The sequence below is a fragment of the Anolis sagrei genome, chromosome 7, assembly GCF_037176765.1.
Source record: "Anolis sagrei isolate rAnoSag1 chromosome 7, rAnoSag1.mat, whole genome shotgun sequence".
NCBI lineage: Eukaryota > Metazoa > Chordata > Lepidosauria > Squamata > Dactyloidae > Anolis > Anolis sagrei.
The window spans coordinates 24,801,836-24,820,641 of NC_090027.1; the positions used below are offsets into that span (position 1 = coordinate 24,801,836).

General features: G+C 45.5%; 1 protein-coding gene across 1 annotated transcript in view; it reads right to left on the minus strand.

The window, feature by feature from the left end:
- Positions 1 to 1,110: 1,110 nt before the first annotated feature.
- ADD2 (adducin 2) overlaps positions 1,111 to 18,806 on the minus strand; it is an 86,876-nt gene continuing 69,180 nt past the window's right edge. Inside the window, exons 9-15 of the mRNA XM_060786942.2 lie at positions 18,215 to 18,385; positions 16,196 to 16,447; positions 15,311 to 15,430; positions 15,097 to 15,186; positions 14,240 to 14,396; positions 13,598 to 13,702; positions 1,111 to 8,438 (exon numbers count right to left, since the gene is read on the minus strand). Coding sequence (XP_060642925.2) covers positions 8,173 to 8,438; positions 13,598 to 13,702; positions 14,240 to 14,396; positions 15,097 to 15,186; positions 15,311 to 15,430; positions 16,196 to 16,447; positions 18,215 to 18,385 — 1,161 coding nt within the window. The 3' untranslated portion in view covers positions 1,111 to 8,172. The remainder of the gene's footprint in view (positions 8,439 to 13,597; positions 13,703 to 14,239; positions 14,397 to 15,096; positions 15,187 to 15,310; positions 15,431 to 16,195; positions 16,448 to 18,214; positions 18,386 to 18,806) is intronic.

Below are 18,806 nucleotides of genomic sequence, written 5' to 3' on the forward strand. Positions count from 1 at the left end.
AATAAATAAATGCAAACTAGAAGCCTTTTGTTGCTATGCCAGCTCCACTGGCTGCAGGTCCATCTCCAAGCCCAATTCAAAGTGCTGGTTTTGACCTATAAAGCTCTATACGGTTCTGGCCCAGCTTACTTGTCCGAACGCATCTGCCCCTACATCCCACCTCGTAATCTAAAATCATCCGGGTAGGCCTTGCTCACGCTCCCGTCAACAGCACAGATGCGTCTGGTGGGGACGAGAGACAGGGCCTTCTCAGCTGTGGCCCCTCGCCTATGGAACACATTTCCAAATGAGGTAAGATCTGCTCCCTCCCTCCTGACTTTTAGAAAAAAAAATCATGGTTTTGGGACCAGACCTTTGGGAAGTAGAAGTAAATATATGCAACATTTCAGAAAGACAATGACTGGAATGGCGATTCGACATTTTATTATTTTAATGATTGTTTTATTGCGTGTGGATACACTGTTTTTAACTTGATTTATATCTAATTGTAGTGTATAATTGTAATGGTACTGGCATTGAATTTTGCCATTACTTATGTGTAAACTGCTTTGAGTCCCCCTTGAGGTGAGAAAAGAGGTATACAAATACAGTAAATTAATAATTTTGCACATGTCTAATAGATTGCATGAGTCAGTAAAATTCCAATGTTAGTTTTCTATGCATGTCTGTAAAATGCTGTGAATGGAAAGTCCACCCCAATAGAGGGGTGGCAGTTCCTTATTCAGCGTGAGCTGGCTGTCACCACTATTTGCAAATAGTAAAGTGTTGAAAGTCCAATAATATTACAGTCGGGATTCCAATCTGCATTTCATCCGCTGATTTTTAACCTGTATTATAACTCTGTGCATCTCATTGTATGTGCTTTCATAGTGTTTCACCTCTTGTTTTTGAAATGTTGGAGCTGGACCTAACTGCTCTGTCCCAAGCATGGCAGCCCTGCAAGGGGTGATTTCCCAGAGGCACCATTAAATTGCAAACCTCTTAAGCTGATCCTATGCATGTCAGCTGAAATGAAAGCCCTTACATATCCAAAGAGTCACCTTTCCAGGCAAACCTGAATGAAGAATTGATGACATCCCGAATTAAAAAGAGAGAATATCCAAACACAGGTTTAGTGTTCTGGTGAAAGTTTATTAGCATCTGCTTTTTGTGTTTTGTTTTGTTTTTTATTTTTAGAGCACTCAAAGGAGACAAAAAGCTTTTCATCAAAAAAGAGGCTTGGATCTGGACACGAAGCAGCAGCAGCGGCGGCAGAAGAGGAGACCTTTGCATCCTGTGAAAGAAAGCGCCTGGAAAGGAGCTGAGCTGCTTGGATGCCATTTGGTCCAGAGTAAGAAGAGGAAGACGAGCGGCATTGGGCATACGCAGCAGCAAGAGCACATGGCAAAGCGCACTGTTTGCAAGGGTTTGGCTGCCAGCACATCGCTCACACACTGAAACAAATTCCAAAATGGAGAGTGGGGAAAACACAGAAAAGAAGGGACACCAACCAAAGGTGCATCTACACTGTGGAATGAATGCAGTTTGACACCACATAAACTGCCTTGGCTCAAAGCGATGGGGTCGAGGGGAATAGTTGATTAGCAAGGTGTTTTCTTTGGTGCTCCCTGGAAACTAGTTTTGCAAGGCCTGGTGCCAAGAAGGGCCAGAATGCTATCACGTTGAGCCACGGGAGACCAAGTGGAGTCAAACTGCATTAATCCTGCAATGTAGATGCACTCAGGGAAGAGTGCTCTGGTCTGTTGAAAAGGGGGGCAATGCACAGAAAGAGAGACAGAAAGAAAAGCAGGCCTTTGGGGGCCCTGGTGCACGTTGCAGGAGAGTAAGTCTTATTTACACAAGAACCTCAAAGGTTGACATCACAACATCCGTCCAAACACACAAAAGTGGGAGTGTGTTGTTTGCAGGTGTGACATCAAATACCACTTGGAAGCAGCGATTGTCAGGCAGATGCTGGGCTTTCAGCATTACAATGCGGTCCTGCCTGGCACATTGGAGTGGCTCCAGATTTTGAGAAGCAAAATGAAAAGGAGATCTTTGGGACGTCTGGACTAAAAGGGAGTCTCACACGCCGAAGGGTGCATGTGCACTGCAGCATGGATGTGGTTTGACACCACTTTAACTGCCACGGCCCAAGGCAGTGATTGGCAGGTGATAAATACAGTTTTACATCAGACCAAATCACACAGTTGCCTCTGTTTTACTGAGAAGGAGGCTCCAGCAAGCAGATGTCTGTTTCTAAATGAATAATCACGCCCTTTGTGCTGTGAAATTACAGAGTGAGGTGAAGTCTCCATTCCCCACTAACTCAAGTGATTCTTGAGGAAATGCAACATATCAGACTGAAGAAGGAAAATATGGCTATTCCTCCATTGAGGAGTAGTCTGTCCAAGGGTGCTTCTACACTGTGCAATTAACGCAGTTTTGACACCACTTTAACTGCACTGGCTCGGCATTGTGAGATGGCAGAAAAAGTTAGAGATTGTGTAAAACTACAACTCTCTGTATCTGTGGGGCACCTGAAATTGAGGATATAGCACACATATTATTTGATTGTAAATTGTATCAAAAAGCGAGAGACTTCCACCTTGGTCCATATATCAAATGAACAATGTATTGGGAATCTCACATCAGAAGAACATATTTTATGTGTGGCCAAGACCCAAAAATAACATATAGAACAGCTCTGTACTTAAGCAAAACAATACGTCTGAGAACCACATATGTAGGGCTGATTGGGGTAAATTGTAGGGGTGATAAGGAAATATGATGTATATACTCAGCTTGATCAGTTTATCAGTTTTATCATGTCTTATCATATTTATTTACTGTATTGTTATAAGTGTCTTATTTTAACTTACTACGTGGAGTGTGATTGGGTCTTGTCAGGTCTTGTTGTTCTGTTTCTTATTGTGATATGGCCTAAGGGCTAATCAATAAAAATTACTACCACTACTACTACAACTCTCATGATTCTGTAAAGTGAGGTCCAGCTGCATTCATTCTCCAGTGTGGACACAGACATCCCTAGCCAGGAAAGACAATTGCTCTTAAAGGAATGGATAGATATGTATGCAGAAGGGAGGGTGACCTGAAGCCACCCTTAACCTTTCTTCCTTCAGTAGACCTTCATTTAAGACACATTATTTAACAAAATTAGCAGGTTTGTGGAAGCACCAGAAGAAATCTAGAACTGCCATCTGCTTTGGTGGCTCCCAAAAGTGCCAGGCATCATATTGTTTCTACGATTGTGCTGTTTGTGCTGTCATTTATGGCATTTGTGGCACTAAGACACAAGGTTTTCTTAGCAAGGTTTGGCGAGAGGAGGCCCTCCCTCTGAGGCTGAGAGAGTCTGACTTGCCAATGGGCTTCCATGGCCAAGAAAGGGGTTCTGGTCTCCAGTTCCAAACCATATTGCCTATTTGTTGGTACAATCCTAACACATCAAAGCACCAGTATGACCTTTCAGGTACAAGAGATGCACCAATTGTGGCATGAACACAGTTTGACATCCATTTAATTGCCATGGCTCGGTGCTATGGAATCATGGGAAGTTGTAGCTTTACATGATTTTTATCCTTTCCTGCCTTATACCGCTGGTGCCTCACCAAACTACAACTCCCAAGAGTCCACAGCACTGTGCCATGACAGTCGAAAGGGTATCAAACTACATTAAGTCTATAGTGGAGCGTCTCCTGTATGTCTGGATGGACACCTGACCACCTATTTAATGAGAAGGTGCCTTTTGCTGCTGAGATTTTCATCTGGCCTTCTTTTCTCTCCCCGTATGACTCCCTAAAACCATCTTTTTGCTCCAGCATAAACTGCAAATCCCAGGATTTGAGTGGAGGCTGCTATGGCAGTTGAAGCGGCATCAAAGTGTTGCACTTGTTCAGGATGGTGGGACTTCATGCCTACTAGCAAACAAGTACAAGTACAAGGTGAATCTATCTATACAGAACAAATACAATTTGGCACCACTTTATCTGCCACAGCCCAGTGCTAAGGATCCCTGGGAGCTGAAGTTTCGCAGAGAAAGCTAAAGACCCTGTAAAACTACAATTCCCGGGATTCCATGGCATTTATACTTTCCCGAGGTTTTTCACCTTCTTTGCTAAAGAATGCTGGGACCTTGCCAAACTGCAACTCCCAGGATCCCTAGCACTAAGGCCCCTTCTACACTGCCATATAAAATCCAGATTATTCGCTTTAAAATGGATTATATGGCAGCGTAGACTCATATAATTTAGTTCAAAGTAGATAATGTGGATTATCTGATTTGATAATCTGTCTTATGTGTCAGTGTAGAAGGGGCCTGTAATGAACTGGTTAATTTTAATGGGAATTTTTATTAATGTTTGATTAAGTGAAATATGGTGCAAGCAGGCCACTTTAAACTGCAGCTGCTTCTTGGCTAAGTTGCCAACAAGCAGCTACAGTTTTCATTAGAAATATATCCATATTTCTCCAAGCAGGAGTCAAAAGGGACAGAGCTAACTGCCAACTAGAGTGGAGCAGACATTAAAGAGTCAGTTTTTGACTGGAGAGTCAAAGTGGAAGGTTGGCTCTGGCTAGTTGGGAGCCGAGCCAAGGGTTCTAAGCCTTCAGCCTGATTTGTTTAAAGTGCCAATTGAACCTGTTTGAATTAATAAATAAATATTATTTATTATGTTTAACTAAAAGAGGAAAGAAACCCTAGGATTGTGCTGTAACTTCAGTGGGATAACTGAAGAAAAGGCAAGCCAGTGTTTTGAATATCAGTCAGGAGAGAAAATATACGAGAGGTATTTTTTAAGTAAGGTCCGTTTTGTTGTAGACACTAGTAGTTCGCACGCATACCGCAACGAGCACGTGCGTCGTGTACTGGCATGCCTCGGGAACAACTGTGCTCAGTTTCGGCTCTGGAGCTAACTTGTACGGTTCTGTTCTGTGCTTTAAAAATGTTTAAGACTATCAACTCACCCTCCGCATGTGAGGTTCGCTCAGTGATACGGTTTTTGTCAGCAAGGAACCTGCCTGCTGCAGAAATTCATCGACAGATTGGTGAAGTGTACGGTGATACTGTTATGAGTGAAAGCAAAGTGTGTAAGTGGGTACGACAATTCAAAGATGGCCGTGACAACGTCCATGATGAGGACCGCTCCGGTCGCCCTTCTTTGATTACAGACGATTTGGTGGCTTTTGGTGGCGGCAAGTTTTTATGAAGAGGGTATTTTAAAATTGGTTCAGAGGTATGATAAGTGTTTGAACAAACTTGGCAACTATGTTGAAAAATAGAGTTAAGTATGTACTTTCTGAAAATAAATTTACTTTTTTGAAATAAACTTTCGTTGTGTACTTATGTTCAAATGGACCTTACTTAAAAAATTCCCCTCGTACTTTGAAGTAAAATAAGTTTAAACCAGTCTGGTGAAAGGAAAAGCCATTTTGGAGCCATATTGGAAACTGTTTCAAGTGCTTGCGACAACATAAACTAAGTGTAACAACGTCTAAGAAGTACTGAGTAACCAGCAAGGTTTGAATTGCCTGAGAATTCTTGAATAACCATTTTCTTGTTCAGTTCATCACAATAAAGACCTTTGGCTGTTTTTTTAAAAAAATGAAGGCGGCTGAAGATTTTGAAGAAATGATCCAGGTTATGCTAATGGTTGACTCCTTTTATGTGCCCCAGGCAAAGCATTTTAAAAGTCTAGCCTCACATCAGCAAATATAAGCCTCACTCAAACATACTGACTTAAATAAATTGCTCAGCCACACTTAAGCTACCCATACTATCATTTTAAATCTTCCACAACAGTTCTGGTTGCTCTATATAATATTTGGTGGCAGCGGTGGGAGAGAAAGGAAAGGTTCCCCCTGCCACACAAACTGCCTTGGCCTGTGTCCCCACATAATATATATTGGTGGCAGCGGTGGGATAGAAAAGAAAGGTTTTCCCCTGCCACACAAACTGCCCTGGCCTGTGTCCCCACAGGGCCTAAGTCTTGGCAGTCCATATGGTGTCAGCCTGTACCCATTTCCCAGTGTAGATGCACCCCGAATTTTGCAGCCAATCAATCTCCGTCTTTTCTGTGCTTTTCTTCTGCCATGGCTCTTTCGACCAGTGCAATACGAGAAGCATTCCTGCACAAGAAGCACATTCTCCACCAAAACACCAGCTCTTTTGAAGCAATTTACAGTCGCAGCCAAAGTTATACAGCCACTTATGGAAACACTTTGCAAGCGTGACATAATCTTGCGACAGGCAAGGCATGGCCCCACAAGCCTCCTGCTGCATTGTTGACAACAAGGCACCGCCGAGGGTTGGCAGTGTGTGCAATTCAAACATGGTTCCAGACTCGCCAAGGAGCACTTATGTGACGGAAGTGAAGGGTGACATCTTGAATTCAGCGCAGGAGAGCCTTTGTGTGCCACTGCATGCACCCACCTGCCTTGCCATCACGGCACAGAAGACGCCTCCTCTGCCGTTCCTTCACAAGGCATTTCACCACCAAACGGAGACGTGCAAGGAAGGGGATACTGATGGGCCTGCCGCTCTATACTTGCCAAATCTGCCATATTATGAGTCCCATCATCCTTGGTCAAAGTCAAGGTGGAGGCTGGTCATTATCATGCCCAGGAAACCATGATGTATCCCAATTTAGTACATCCACAATGACTGCCATGGTTTGATGATATGCATTCTGGGGTTTGTAGTTTGTATTATGTTTGCCCTCCTGTGTCTCCTGTTTTGGAGAGCTCTGGTGCTGCAACAAACTACAAATCTCAGGATTCCATGGTAGTTAAAGTAGTGCCAAACTGCTTCCAGGCTGTGAGTTTTGTCATAGACTTTCCAAGGTGACTTATAGTGAGGATAGGATTCAGCACCTTGGAGAGAAACCTTAATATCTGCAGACAAACCATGGATGAATGGGGCGTAGACAACAGCCACTGTAGGAAAGCAATGTCCGCCCCTCTGTGTTGTAATCTAGTGCACTTGGGAGCCCGCAAATGTGGCCTGGGTATGGTGGAGTCTGCATTGTTCCGCTTGGCTTCACGGAGCAATGAACCCAAGGGCCACAGCCCACTCTCTCCAAAGCCCATTGTAGGTCCAAGGGCCGAGTGTGACAGCACCAAAATTGTATTATGTTTTTCATTTTTAAAATGAGCCCCTGTAGACACAATGGGTTAAACCCTTGTGCTGGTAGGGCTTCAAATCCAGGGAGAGCAGGTTGAGCTCCCTCTGTCAGCTCCAGCTTCTCATGTGGGGACATGAGAGAAGGATGGTAAAACATCAAAACATCCGAGCAGCATCCCCTGGGTAACATCCTTGCAGACGGCCAATTCTCTCACCCCAGAAGCGACTTGCAGTTTCTCAAGTCACTCCTGACATGAAAAATATTAAATAAATCAATAGCTGGCTGGGCCTGAGCAATGGGGATCACGCCCAATTTTGCTCTGGGTTGGAAGGAAGGAAGGAAGGAAGGAAGGAAGGAGGGAAGGAAGGAAGGGGAGGCAATAGCGTCTTCAAGGAGGTCACGCCCCACAGATTAAACCTTATTCCCCTCTTTTGCCACCCATTATGGAAGTGCCCCCCTCCCCCCAGTGAAGAGCAACCTGAACAGAATACTGCGCAGTTCCCCACTTGTGCTGGATTTGCACCCAAGGAAATTCCATAGAGCTGCCCTGCAGCAAACATGGCACCGGGTTCAGAGCAATTCCCATCGAAGGTGTCCTTTTGGTGCAGCATCCAAAGACAGGGGAGGCATTGGGTCCCATTATTTCCAAAGAGTGACTGACCCAAAGGTTCCACAGAAAGTGTTCAAAATGGGTAGAGAGAGAAAGGCACGTCCAAAAAGGCTGACACTCCACCTTCAATGGGAAATTGATGGCGGAAGGTCATTCTCCCTCTCTCTTGTATCCTTGGGCAATTGGAAGAAGAAGTAGAAAGGCCTGGCCAAGCTCTCCCTCTGCAGCAACTTCTCCAAAGCCCAGCAGAGCCACCTCCAGCCCCTCGACTCTCCTCCACTAAAATTCCCCCAACAGCTTCACAACAAGAGTGGCAGAAGGGGAAAAGTGGTCACGGAGGGCAAAATGGAGGAGGAGGAGGAAGAGGAAGAAGAGCAGGTGGGGGAGGAGAAAGAGGAGGAGGAGGGGAAGCAGGAAGGCTCGGAGGGTGGCGGCAGTGGAGGCTCAGGACTCGGCCTTCTCTTTCTTCTTGCTCTTCTTCAGGAAGGACGGAGCCCGGAACTTCTTCTTCTTCTTAGAGGGGGACTTGGAGGGCGAGCCGTCGGGGGACACGGTCTTGTCCTTCGGTGCCTCCGGGTTGGTGGTGGTAGTGGTGTCGGCGTTGGTGGTCATTTGGCTCAGCTCTTTGCTCAGGATATCTTCTGCTGTTGTGTCCTCCTCCTTTCCGTTGACCACCGGGTCAGCCCTCTGCCCGGCCTCCTCCTCCACGCCTTCCAACAGGAAATAGAGATAGAAGTGAGCAAGTGGGCAGCTGGGCCGGACCTTCAAACATCTGCTTGGCCCCTTCCCCAATTACATCCTCATTGTCATCATTGTGGGCATAGGTCTCGCCGTCGAGATCCGCAATTTGAGAAGGAAGCCCTGGGGCTGCTGCAAGCCAGTCCCCAGTCCCTCAGCAACCTACAAATCCCCTTCCTGCTGGGAATTATACTGGGATTTATAGTTTGACAAGAGGCTTCTCTCATGAGTCCTGAGGCTGCTGCAAGCAGGATGACTCTCCGGCAGCTGATCCTCAATCCTTCAGCAACCTACAAATCCCCTCCCTGCAGATTTATAGTCTTTTCATGCCTGAAACTATTTCAATTGGAATGTGCACTTAATTCTAATCTTTGCACATTGTGGGTTTTGGATTGTTGCGAGCCACATTGCATCTCAAGTGGGATCACCAGCACCATCACTGTCATCATCATCATCATTATCATCCCATAATTCCACAGAATTGGTCCATGGTGGCAAAGGGGGTATGAAACCCATCTTACAGAGCTCTGGGATTTATAGCTTGAAAAAGTGTTTCTCTCATCAGCTCTAAGACTGCTGCAAGAAGGACAACTCTCTGGCAGCCGATCCCCAATCCTTCAACAATCTGCAAATCCCGTCCCTGGAGCATTTCAATATTTTAATGTCTGGAGCCATTTCAATTGGATTGTACGCTTAATTCTACTATTTGCATGTTGTGGGTTTTAGATTGGTGCGAGCTGCATTGCATTTCCATCAAGAGATAGAAGCGGAATTAGCATCCCCTCCCCAATCGTTATCATCACAGAAATCCACAGAATTGGTCCATGGTGGCATCCTGGGATTTATAGTTTGATGGGGGGCTTCTTTCATGAGCTCTGAGACTGCGGCAAGCAGGATGTCACTTCAGGTAGCCGATTCCAAGCCCCTCAGCAACCTACAAATCCTCTCCCTGCAGCTTTAAGGTATTTTAATACCTGAAGACCTTTTAATTGGAAAGTATGCTTACTTCTAATATTTGCACGTTTTGGGTTTGAGGCCCCTTCATGCCCCTTTTGCAGGAAATGTCAAAGCTGCAGAAGCTGTATCTGAGTAACAACAAACTCAAAGTCAGCTCAGTTCATCCCAAGTCATGGTGGGACCTCACCAGCCTCAAGGTAGAGTCAAATTCAGTGGTTAGATCAGAGTTTCTCAAACTCTCCTTCAGCTCCCACAATCCCTCATAGCTGGTAAGTTGACTGGGATTTCTGAGAGCTGAAATACATAATAACTGGAGGAACAGAGTTTGAGAAACCCTGGGTTAGATAACACTGTTTGTTTGTTTGTTTGATATCACACCTTGATGGCTCTCCAGCAGCCTATCCCAAGTCCCCCAGCAACCTACAAATCCTCTCCCTGCAGCATTTTTCACATTGTGGGTTTGAAACCCATTCATGCCCCCTTTGCCCCTTCATACTTACTACATGGACAAGTATTCAGAATCAGAGGGAACTCCTTGGATGAGAGCCACACATGGAAAGAGAAAGGGAGACAAAGATGGCAAACACAATGGAGCACAAAGAGGAAGCGGGGAAGAAGACATACATGGAGGACAGAAACACACACAATGAGAGAGAGGGGGAGGGGGGAAGGGGCACAGCACCAAAGGCATTTCTTCCATGGGGGCAAATCCGTCCGCCTATCCCTGGGGGACTACATATCCCATTTCTCACACTGGACTCAATCAACACTGGATTCCTGCAAGCATCGCTTCCAAAACCACTGCTCCAAGCTTCCCATCTTGATGCAAAGTATGTATAAGTTGCTTTGGTGGGCCATAACTTGGGGAGATAGCCAGAATGGTGGAGAAGGCCCACTGAGGACCATTTCATCCTGTGCTCGGCTTTCAATAGCAGACAGGTAGGCATCCCGAGGGAGTGCCCACAAGCACCAGAAGGCCAAAAGGCTCCACAGAAGCTTGACTTTGTCCAAGAAGACCAAAGGCTACATTCCTTCAGGGAGAGAGGTGGGTTATAAATAAAGATGATGATGATCACAAATGTTTCCTCTTCATCGTGGAAAGAAGTGACGAGCGGAGGGCCATAGGGTTCTGTCTTGGGCCCGGTCCTGTTCAACATCTTTATTAATGACTTAGATCAGGGTTCCTCAAACTATGGCCCAGGGGCCGGATACAGCCCTCCAAGGTCATTTACCCAGCCCTCGCTCAGGGTCAACCTAAGTCTGAAACAACTTGAAAGCGCACAACAACAACAACAACAACAACAACAACAACAATCCTATCTCATCAGCCAAAAGCAGGCCCACACTTCCCATTGAAATCCTAATGTTTATATTTGTTAAAATTGTTCTTCATTTTAATTATTGCATTTTAAAGGTTTTTTTGCACTACAAATAAGATATGTGCAGCACGCATAGGAATTAATTCATTTGTATAGAAATTCATTCATGTTTTTTTCAAATTATAATCTGGCCCTCCAACAGTTTGAGGGACTGTGACCTGGCCCTCTGTTTAAAAAGTTTGAGGACCCCTGACTTAGATGAAAGGTTAGAAGGCATGATCATCAAGTTTGCAGGCAACACCAAATTGGGAGGGAGAGCCAATACTCCAGAGGACAGGAGCAGGATTCAAAACGATCTTGACAGATTAGAGAGATGATTGGCCAAAACTAACAAAACGAAGTTCAACAGGGACAAATGCAAGATACCCCACTTAGGCAGAAAAAATGAAATGCAAAGAGACAGAATGGGGGACAATGCCTGGCTCGAGAGCAATACTTGTGAAAAAGATCTTGGAGTCCTGGTGGACAAGAAGTTAAACATGAGCCAACAATGTGATGCAGCGGCAGAAAAAGCCAATGGGATTTTGGCCTGCATCAATAGGAGCATAGTATCTAGATCCAGGGAAGTAATGCTACTCCTTTATTCTGCCTTGGTTAGACCACACCTGGAATACTGTGTCCAATTCTGGACACCACAATTGAAGAGAGATGTTGACAAGATAATAATAATAATAATAATAATAATAATAATAATAATCTTTATTTATATACTGCTCCATCTCTCCGAGGTGTGTCCGAAGGAGGGCGACTAAAATGATCAAGGGTCTGGAGAACAAGCCCTATGAGGAGCAGCTTAAAGAGCTGAGCATGTTTAGCCTGAAGAAGAAAAGGCTGAGAGGAGATATTATAGCCATGTATAAATATGTGAGAGGAAGCCACAGGGAGGAGGGAGCAAGCTATTTTCCTGCTTTCTTGGAGACTAGGGCGCGGAGCAATGGCTTCAAACTACAAGAAAGAAGATTCCATCTGAACATTAAGAAGAATTTCCTGACTGTGAAAGCTGTTCAGCAGTGGAAGTCTGCCCCGGAGTGTGGTGGAGGCTCCTTGTTTGGAGGCTTTTAAACAGAGGCTGGATGGCCATCTGTCGGGGGTGCTTTGAATGCAATTTTCCTGCTTCTTGGCAGGGGGTTGGATTGAATGGCCCCCGAGGTCTCTTCCAACTCTATGATTCTATGATCACCCTCATCATCATCCGTTTCTTATTTACAATCTCTACATACTGAATAAATAGCATAGGGAGTACATAGAGATAATAAACATCCCTCAGTCCTGACATATTATGCCTGAGATTCACAGAAGTCTCTTCCCTTATCAATCAGGGCATGGCATACGGGTGTTTTCGCTCCTCTCCTATGAGTGATCTCTGAATTGTGACAAGGACGCCATCTACATTTCTAGATGATAATGCAGTTTAACTGCATTTTCATATAAAAGCTGTAAATAAATGATGTGAATCTACACCAACCATATAATGAGCTTCAGTGTTAATGCCAATGGATCCTGCTGGTGGGAAAGGGATGGATAGGCCTGCCACCCTGCTGTGCCCCAGTGGACATGAGAGCTGGCCTCCATCACTCGCCGTCCTGGATCCATCATGTGCACTTTGCATAGCTATTGGGCATTCTGCCTGTGGGTGATGGAGACTGCAGTCCAAGGGAGAGCGTCTAGTTGGGACAACTGCAAGCCCCCTTACACATTGATATATTTTAAATTGTATGCTGATGTTTTTATATCAAGCCACTTTCAGTCCCCTCCAGGGGAGATAAAGTGGGGTATAAATATAATAATCATAATAATAGATATGCATAGCCACTGTGAGTCTCCTCTGGGAGAGATAAAGCGGGGGATAAATGCAATGCAATGCAATACAATACAATACAATACAATACAATACAATACAATACAATACAATACAATACAAGATAACAACAACAACAACTGAACCTGAGGGCTTTTTGCTATCAATGCGATTGGACACCCCTTTAATGGCTCTGGCTCAATGCTATGGGATCTTCGGATTCCTGGTTTGGACAAGCACCTGTTCCTTGTGTAGAGAAGGCTCCAGACCTTGCCAAACGGCAACTCCGAGGATTCCTCAGCATTGTACAAGTTTTCAGAGATGTGCAGCTACATGATAGAATGAATGCAGTTTGGCACCATTTGAACTGCCATGGTTCACTGCTATGCCATTGTGGGAGTTGTAGTTTTCCAAGGTCTTTCGCCTTCTCTGCTAAAGATTGCGAATTGCAACTCTCAGGATTCCACAGCACTGAGCTGGGGCAGCTTAAGGGGTGTCAAACTGCATTCATGCTGCAGTGTAGATGCCCTCGAGCCATTCTTTCTGCTTCCTATAAAGGCAAAATCTCTTTGAAGAAATATGGGGCTACAGTTTAGCTTTGCCTTTACCTCAGACTGAGAAAGTGCGACTCGCCTGGTGCTTCCTCAGTGGGTGTCCACGGCTGAGGAGAGATTCGAACCCAGGGCCCAGAGTCATCATCCAGTGCTTTAACCACCACTAACAATCTCTCTCTCTCTCTCTCCTGATATGCACCTCTTGCAATGTGAATCCATGGACTGATTCATTTTCTGATTTTGAAGCCACATATACATTGGCCCCACTCCATGCTACAGCCATCAGTTCCAGAGTCCAATCTGGGACTCTATTGAGTGCTGTTCCCCCATAAATCCCACTCTATTCATCTTCCGTGGGCAAGCCTGATGAAGCCTAGTGTGGCCGATGGAGTTGTATGGAAAGTGTGAATTGCAGGAAGCCTTGCCAAAAGGCCGGGCCTTACCTTCCAGAGGCTTGGAGGGAGACGTTGGGGGGCTCCTGGCCTTGGAGGGGCTCCGTTCCCCGGCGGCCGACAGCGGGTCTTCCTCGAGGCTGGTGTCCTTCTCACCTGGAAGGAAGGAAGCAGGAACAGAACATTAGGTTTGGGGGAAAAGAAAGTCAGAAGGGCATGCATCCCTAGGGTTGCTTATGTTGTTGTTGTTGGCCCTCACTCCCCTCTTCCAATCCATTATAACATTCTGTAACACGCTTATTGTTCCTGGGTTATCAATGTGATTTGGTTCTATCATTACAATATGGGGAAAGTTTATTCAATTGCACACACTTCGTTTCTGAAGCATATTTTTATTGGGAAATCTCTCTGGCGACTGGCCTCTTCCACCCTGCACCCCATTACTATCAACTGGTGCAGCTACACTGTAGGACTAATGCAGTTTGGCACCCCGTTGAGATGCCACAGCTCAATGCTATGTGGAACTTGGTAAGTGCAATTAACAGAGAAGGCAAAAGACCTTGCAAAACTACAACTCCCAGGATTCCCAAACTTTGAGCCCTTATATAGCAGGATATCGATAGTGACGCTTCCATTCTGGCATGTTTCTAGTCCTTAGCAGCAAAATGTCCAGCTACAAGGATGCTGGCTTACCATCAATGCCCAGCTTCTTTCTCTCCACTTCCTTCTTGTATTCCTCCAATTCCTGGTCGGTGAGCTGGCTGAAGGGGTTCGGGGGCTCGGGTTCGAGTGGTGCATCCTCCTGGGTCTCTCCTCTTGCCCCTCCGTCAGACAGGAGGCCATCCATTGACTGCAGTGGAAGAACAGGACAGGCATCTTTTGTTGAGAGGTGATTTGAAGTGTCTGATTGTTTACTCTCTATTGTTTTGCTGTTGTAATTTTTGAGTTTTTTTTAATACTGGTAGCCAGATTTTGTTCATTTTCATGGTTTCCTCCTTTCCAGACTACACAGAGAAGCCACTGAAATCTACAAGCATATGAACAATTTCAACAGAAAGGACATCAAATCACTCTCAACAAAAGATTCCCCCAGGCACTTCCAAGCCATTAAATGCTAATCAAGGTGGTCAGTTGAAACATTCACACCTAACTGCAGCAGACAAAAGTCCTTTGTCCCACCCTGGTCATTCCACAGATATATAAACCCATTTTCCTACTTCCATCAGACCTTACTACCTCTGAGGATGCTTGCCATAGATGCAGGCGAAACGTCAGGAGAAAAGGCCTCTAGAACATGGCCATATAGCCCGGAAAAACCTACAACAACCCTATGTATGTATTTATGAATAATAATAATAATAATAATAATAATAATAATAATAATTTAATTGGAACCTTATTGGGAATGTATTTGATTGCCACGACCAAATTTTTTGTTCCCATCTCTGGACCCATTAACTTCCCATTATTGCACAGTGCTAAGGCGCTTATTCCTCCAGATTCCTCACATCTATCTATCATTTTTCCCATTAGGAATATAATGAAAGTACTGGGCTCCGGCTTTTCTCGGCGATGACGCTGGCAAGCAGCTGCGATTGGGGACCGGCGGACTTCACTTCCTGGCGGTTTTGCTCTCGGATCTGCAAAGCATAAGCAGGGGTAAAAGCCTCAACACAATTCCCAGCATTTCAGGAGTTTCCATCATATATGTTCCCCCGATAGCTTTCGAGGCTGCACTCAATGGGCAAGGAGGCAAGCCCATACCTTGTTCCTCATTTCCAGAACTTCCTGTGGGTCTGTGTAGAGAGGCACAAATTGGTTTGGGTTCTCAATCCGGATCGGCGTCCCGCTGCTGGACTTCTCCACTTCATCCGCTTTCATCCACTGGAAAAGAACATCCGATTATTATCCAGTATCATCTTCACTTATATTCCAACTTTCCACATAAACCTTTGCCCTGAAATAGCTTAGAACATAAAACAAATGTCAATGAAGTCAAGTTTGTTTATTTATTTATTTATTTACGGCATTTATATGCCACCCTTCCCACCCCGAAGGGGACTCAGAGCAGAAGTTTGGGGAGCAGAAAGGCCTTTCTAGGAAGAACAAGTCCAGGTTTGGAAAGGAGAAATGTGCCCTACTTTGGGAAGTTTTTGCTGGGGAGTGTCATGCGCAAAAAGCCAAAAGTGCCCTCTTTGCCCCCAAAAGGTGTGCATTACAGTTCCTGCTAGCTTAGGGTTCGTTCTTAAAGCGCCAAAACGTCCAGCAACGGAAAGGAAAACCTTGAGGTGCATCTCTGCTGCAGAATGAATGCACTTTAACTGGTCTGACTCAATGCTATGGAATGATGGGGGCTGTCGTTCGGGATCATGGAAGATGCCAAAGAAGGCTGATGCCTCACCAAACCTCAAATCACAGCATGGCATAGCATTGGGCCATGAAATGAGAGATGAAGTCCCTCAAAGAGGAGCTCCTTTTGCTTTGGCTCAGCTCTAAGATCATTGTATGATGCAGATCTAATGCTCATTTAGCCCCGAAACGGTGAACATGAGACTCGAGTACATAAAGTAACCTTGATGGTGGTGGTGGTGGTGATGATGCAAGTGTCTACCAGGAGAGAGGTGCTCCTCTTCTGGGCAGCCTACTCACAGTGGTCTTGGTGTGCTGGCTGCTCTCTTTGTTGACCCGCAGGTAGGTGTTGGGAGTGTTGAGCCAGCGGGTCTTCTCCTTCTGCTGCTTCTGGGCATGTTGCCGCAGGGCCGAGAATTGGGTCCCTGCTGCCACTGCCTCATCGTCCTCAAAGAGGAAGGCCGTCACCGTGGCTGGGATCTCCACCTCGCTCCGGTGCCTGGCCTTCTCCTGGACAAATGGATGCCGATAGGCGTAGCCCGTCCGGAAGCCCTGGCGGGACAGAGGCGGCGCTGCCACAGATTCTGCATTCAGGGCCATCCGGCAGCACAGGCTCATAGACTCTTAGAGCTGGAAGGGACCCCCAAGGGCTATCTAGTCAACCCCCTTCTTCCTTCATGCAGGGAAAGCACCATTAAAGCTACCTGACAGATGGCCATCCAGCCTCAATAATGATAATGATAATGATAATGATAATGATAGAGGTGGAAAGGACCCCAAAGGCCATCTAGTCCAACCCCCTTCTGCCTCCATGCAGGAAAAGCACAGTCAAAGCCCTCCCGACAGATGGCCATCCTGCCTCAATAATAATAATAATGATAATATAAGATTTGGAATAGCCTGCATGGGCCATCGAGTTCAACCCCCTTCTGTCAGACAGGAAAAGCACCATCAAAGCCCTCCCAACAGATGGCCATCCAACCTCAATATTAATATTATTATTATTATTATTATTATTATTAATAATAATAATAGTTGGAAGAAATCCCCAAGGGCCATCTAGTCCCGTCCCCTTCTGTCTTCATGCAGGGAAAGCACCATCAAAGTCCCACTCAACAAATGGCCAAAAAACCCCCAAAAAACAAATGGCCATCCAGCCTCTGCTTAATAATAATAATAATAATAATAATAATAACCATCTGCCAGCTGCAGAAGACCACCTTACTGGGATCTGCACGCATTATTCGCCGATACATTTTGCCACGACCAAATTCCCAAGTCCTAGACACTTGGGAAGTGTCCAACGTGTGATCCAATTCAACAGCCAGCAGAGTGTCTGCTGTGGACTCGACTTGTTGTGTTTCAAATAATAATAATAATAATAATAATAATAACAGAGTTGGAAGAGACTGCATCAGCCAACCAGTCCAACCCCCTTCTAGCTTCATGCAGAAAAAGCAACATCAAAACCCTCCTAACAGCTCGTCATACAGCTTTAATAATGATAATGATAACATAAAATTTGGAATATACTGCATGGGCCATCTAGTTCAACCCTCAGGCAGGAAAAGCACAATCAAAGCCCTCCCGACAGATGGCCATTTAACCTCAATATTAACATTATTATTATTATTATTATTATTAATAATAATAATAGTTGGAGGAAACCCCAAGGGCCATCTAATTCAGCCCCCTTCTGCCATCAAAGTCCCCCTCAACAAATGGCCATCCAGCCTCTGCCTAACAACAACAACAACAACAATAATTTTCTAATTCTTATTTTTTTTCCATCCTCAGTGCATAGGATGGCTTGACTGAACTTGGATTTCATCCTATGCATGGAGGCACCTGACCAGCAGCTAAGAAACAAGAACTTATGAAGGAGGGGTATTTTAATATATATTTTATAGAAATACATTTTAATATGTATCTTTTATAGAAATACCTTTTGATGTGTATTTGTGGCATTTTTACCATGCTTATGTGTTTGAATTATGCCGCAACTCACCTCGAGCCACGAGGAGAAGTGGGTAAGAAATTTTAAAAAATGTTATTATTTGCAGGCTTCCTTGTGCAAGTTTGCAAAGGTGGTGGAGACTCCTTCTTTCTCTGGAGGTTGTTAAGCAAAGGCTGGATGGCTGTCTGTTGGGAGGGCTTTGGCTGCATCTCTTCCTGCTTGGAAGAGTGGGGATGGAGTGGATGGCCCCTGGGATCCCCGCCAGTTTTGAGATGCTATGATTCTAAGCTGCACAACTGTTTGCAAGCCTTGGGATCCCAGTTGGTGCTCGGTTTACCCTTTGCAGCAGAAGGGCCACTTACGAGGTTGTCCAGCATCCGCATCAGAGCCTCGAACTCATGCTCCCCAAGGCGGCTCTTCCGCATGGGTCCGAAGGTGCTTCCTGCCCACTGGACGGAGCCCACTTCGTGTGGGCGGTGCTTCTCCCGCTCCAGGATGATGAGGCTCTCCGCCCCGCTGGACAAGGCTGCAATCTAGGGGGAGGGAGTCAGGTATCATTCTCCTCCTGCACTTACTACTACTACTACTACTACTCAAGTTTAATGCTCCATCAAATCTAATGCGCAAGAGCGGTGTGCAATTTGGCAGAAGCCAGTGTGATTTTCAGCATCTGGTGCCACCCCCCCCCCCCCCACTTCCTGTTTTTAGGGAAATCCCCAAATTAAGGACAGGTTTCTATTTTGGTCCATTGGCCCCAACGTGGAAACTTTAGAGCAGTGATTCTCAAACTGGGGGTCAGGACCCCTAGGTAGGTCGTGAGGGGGTGTCAAAGGGGTCTCAGAAATCACAGTATTTTCTGTTGGTCATGGGGGTTCTGTGTGGGAAGTTTGGTCCAATTCTATCGTTGGTGTCCGAATGCTCTTTGATTGTAGGTGAACTATAAATCCCAGCAAC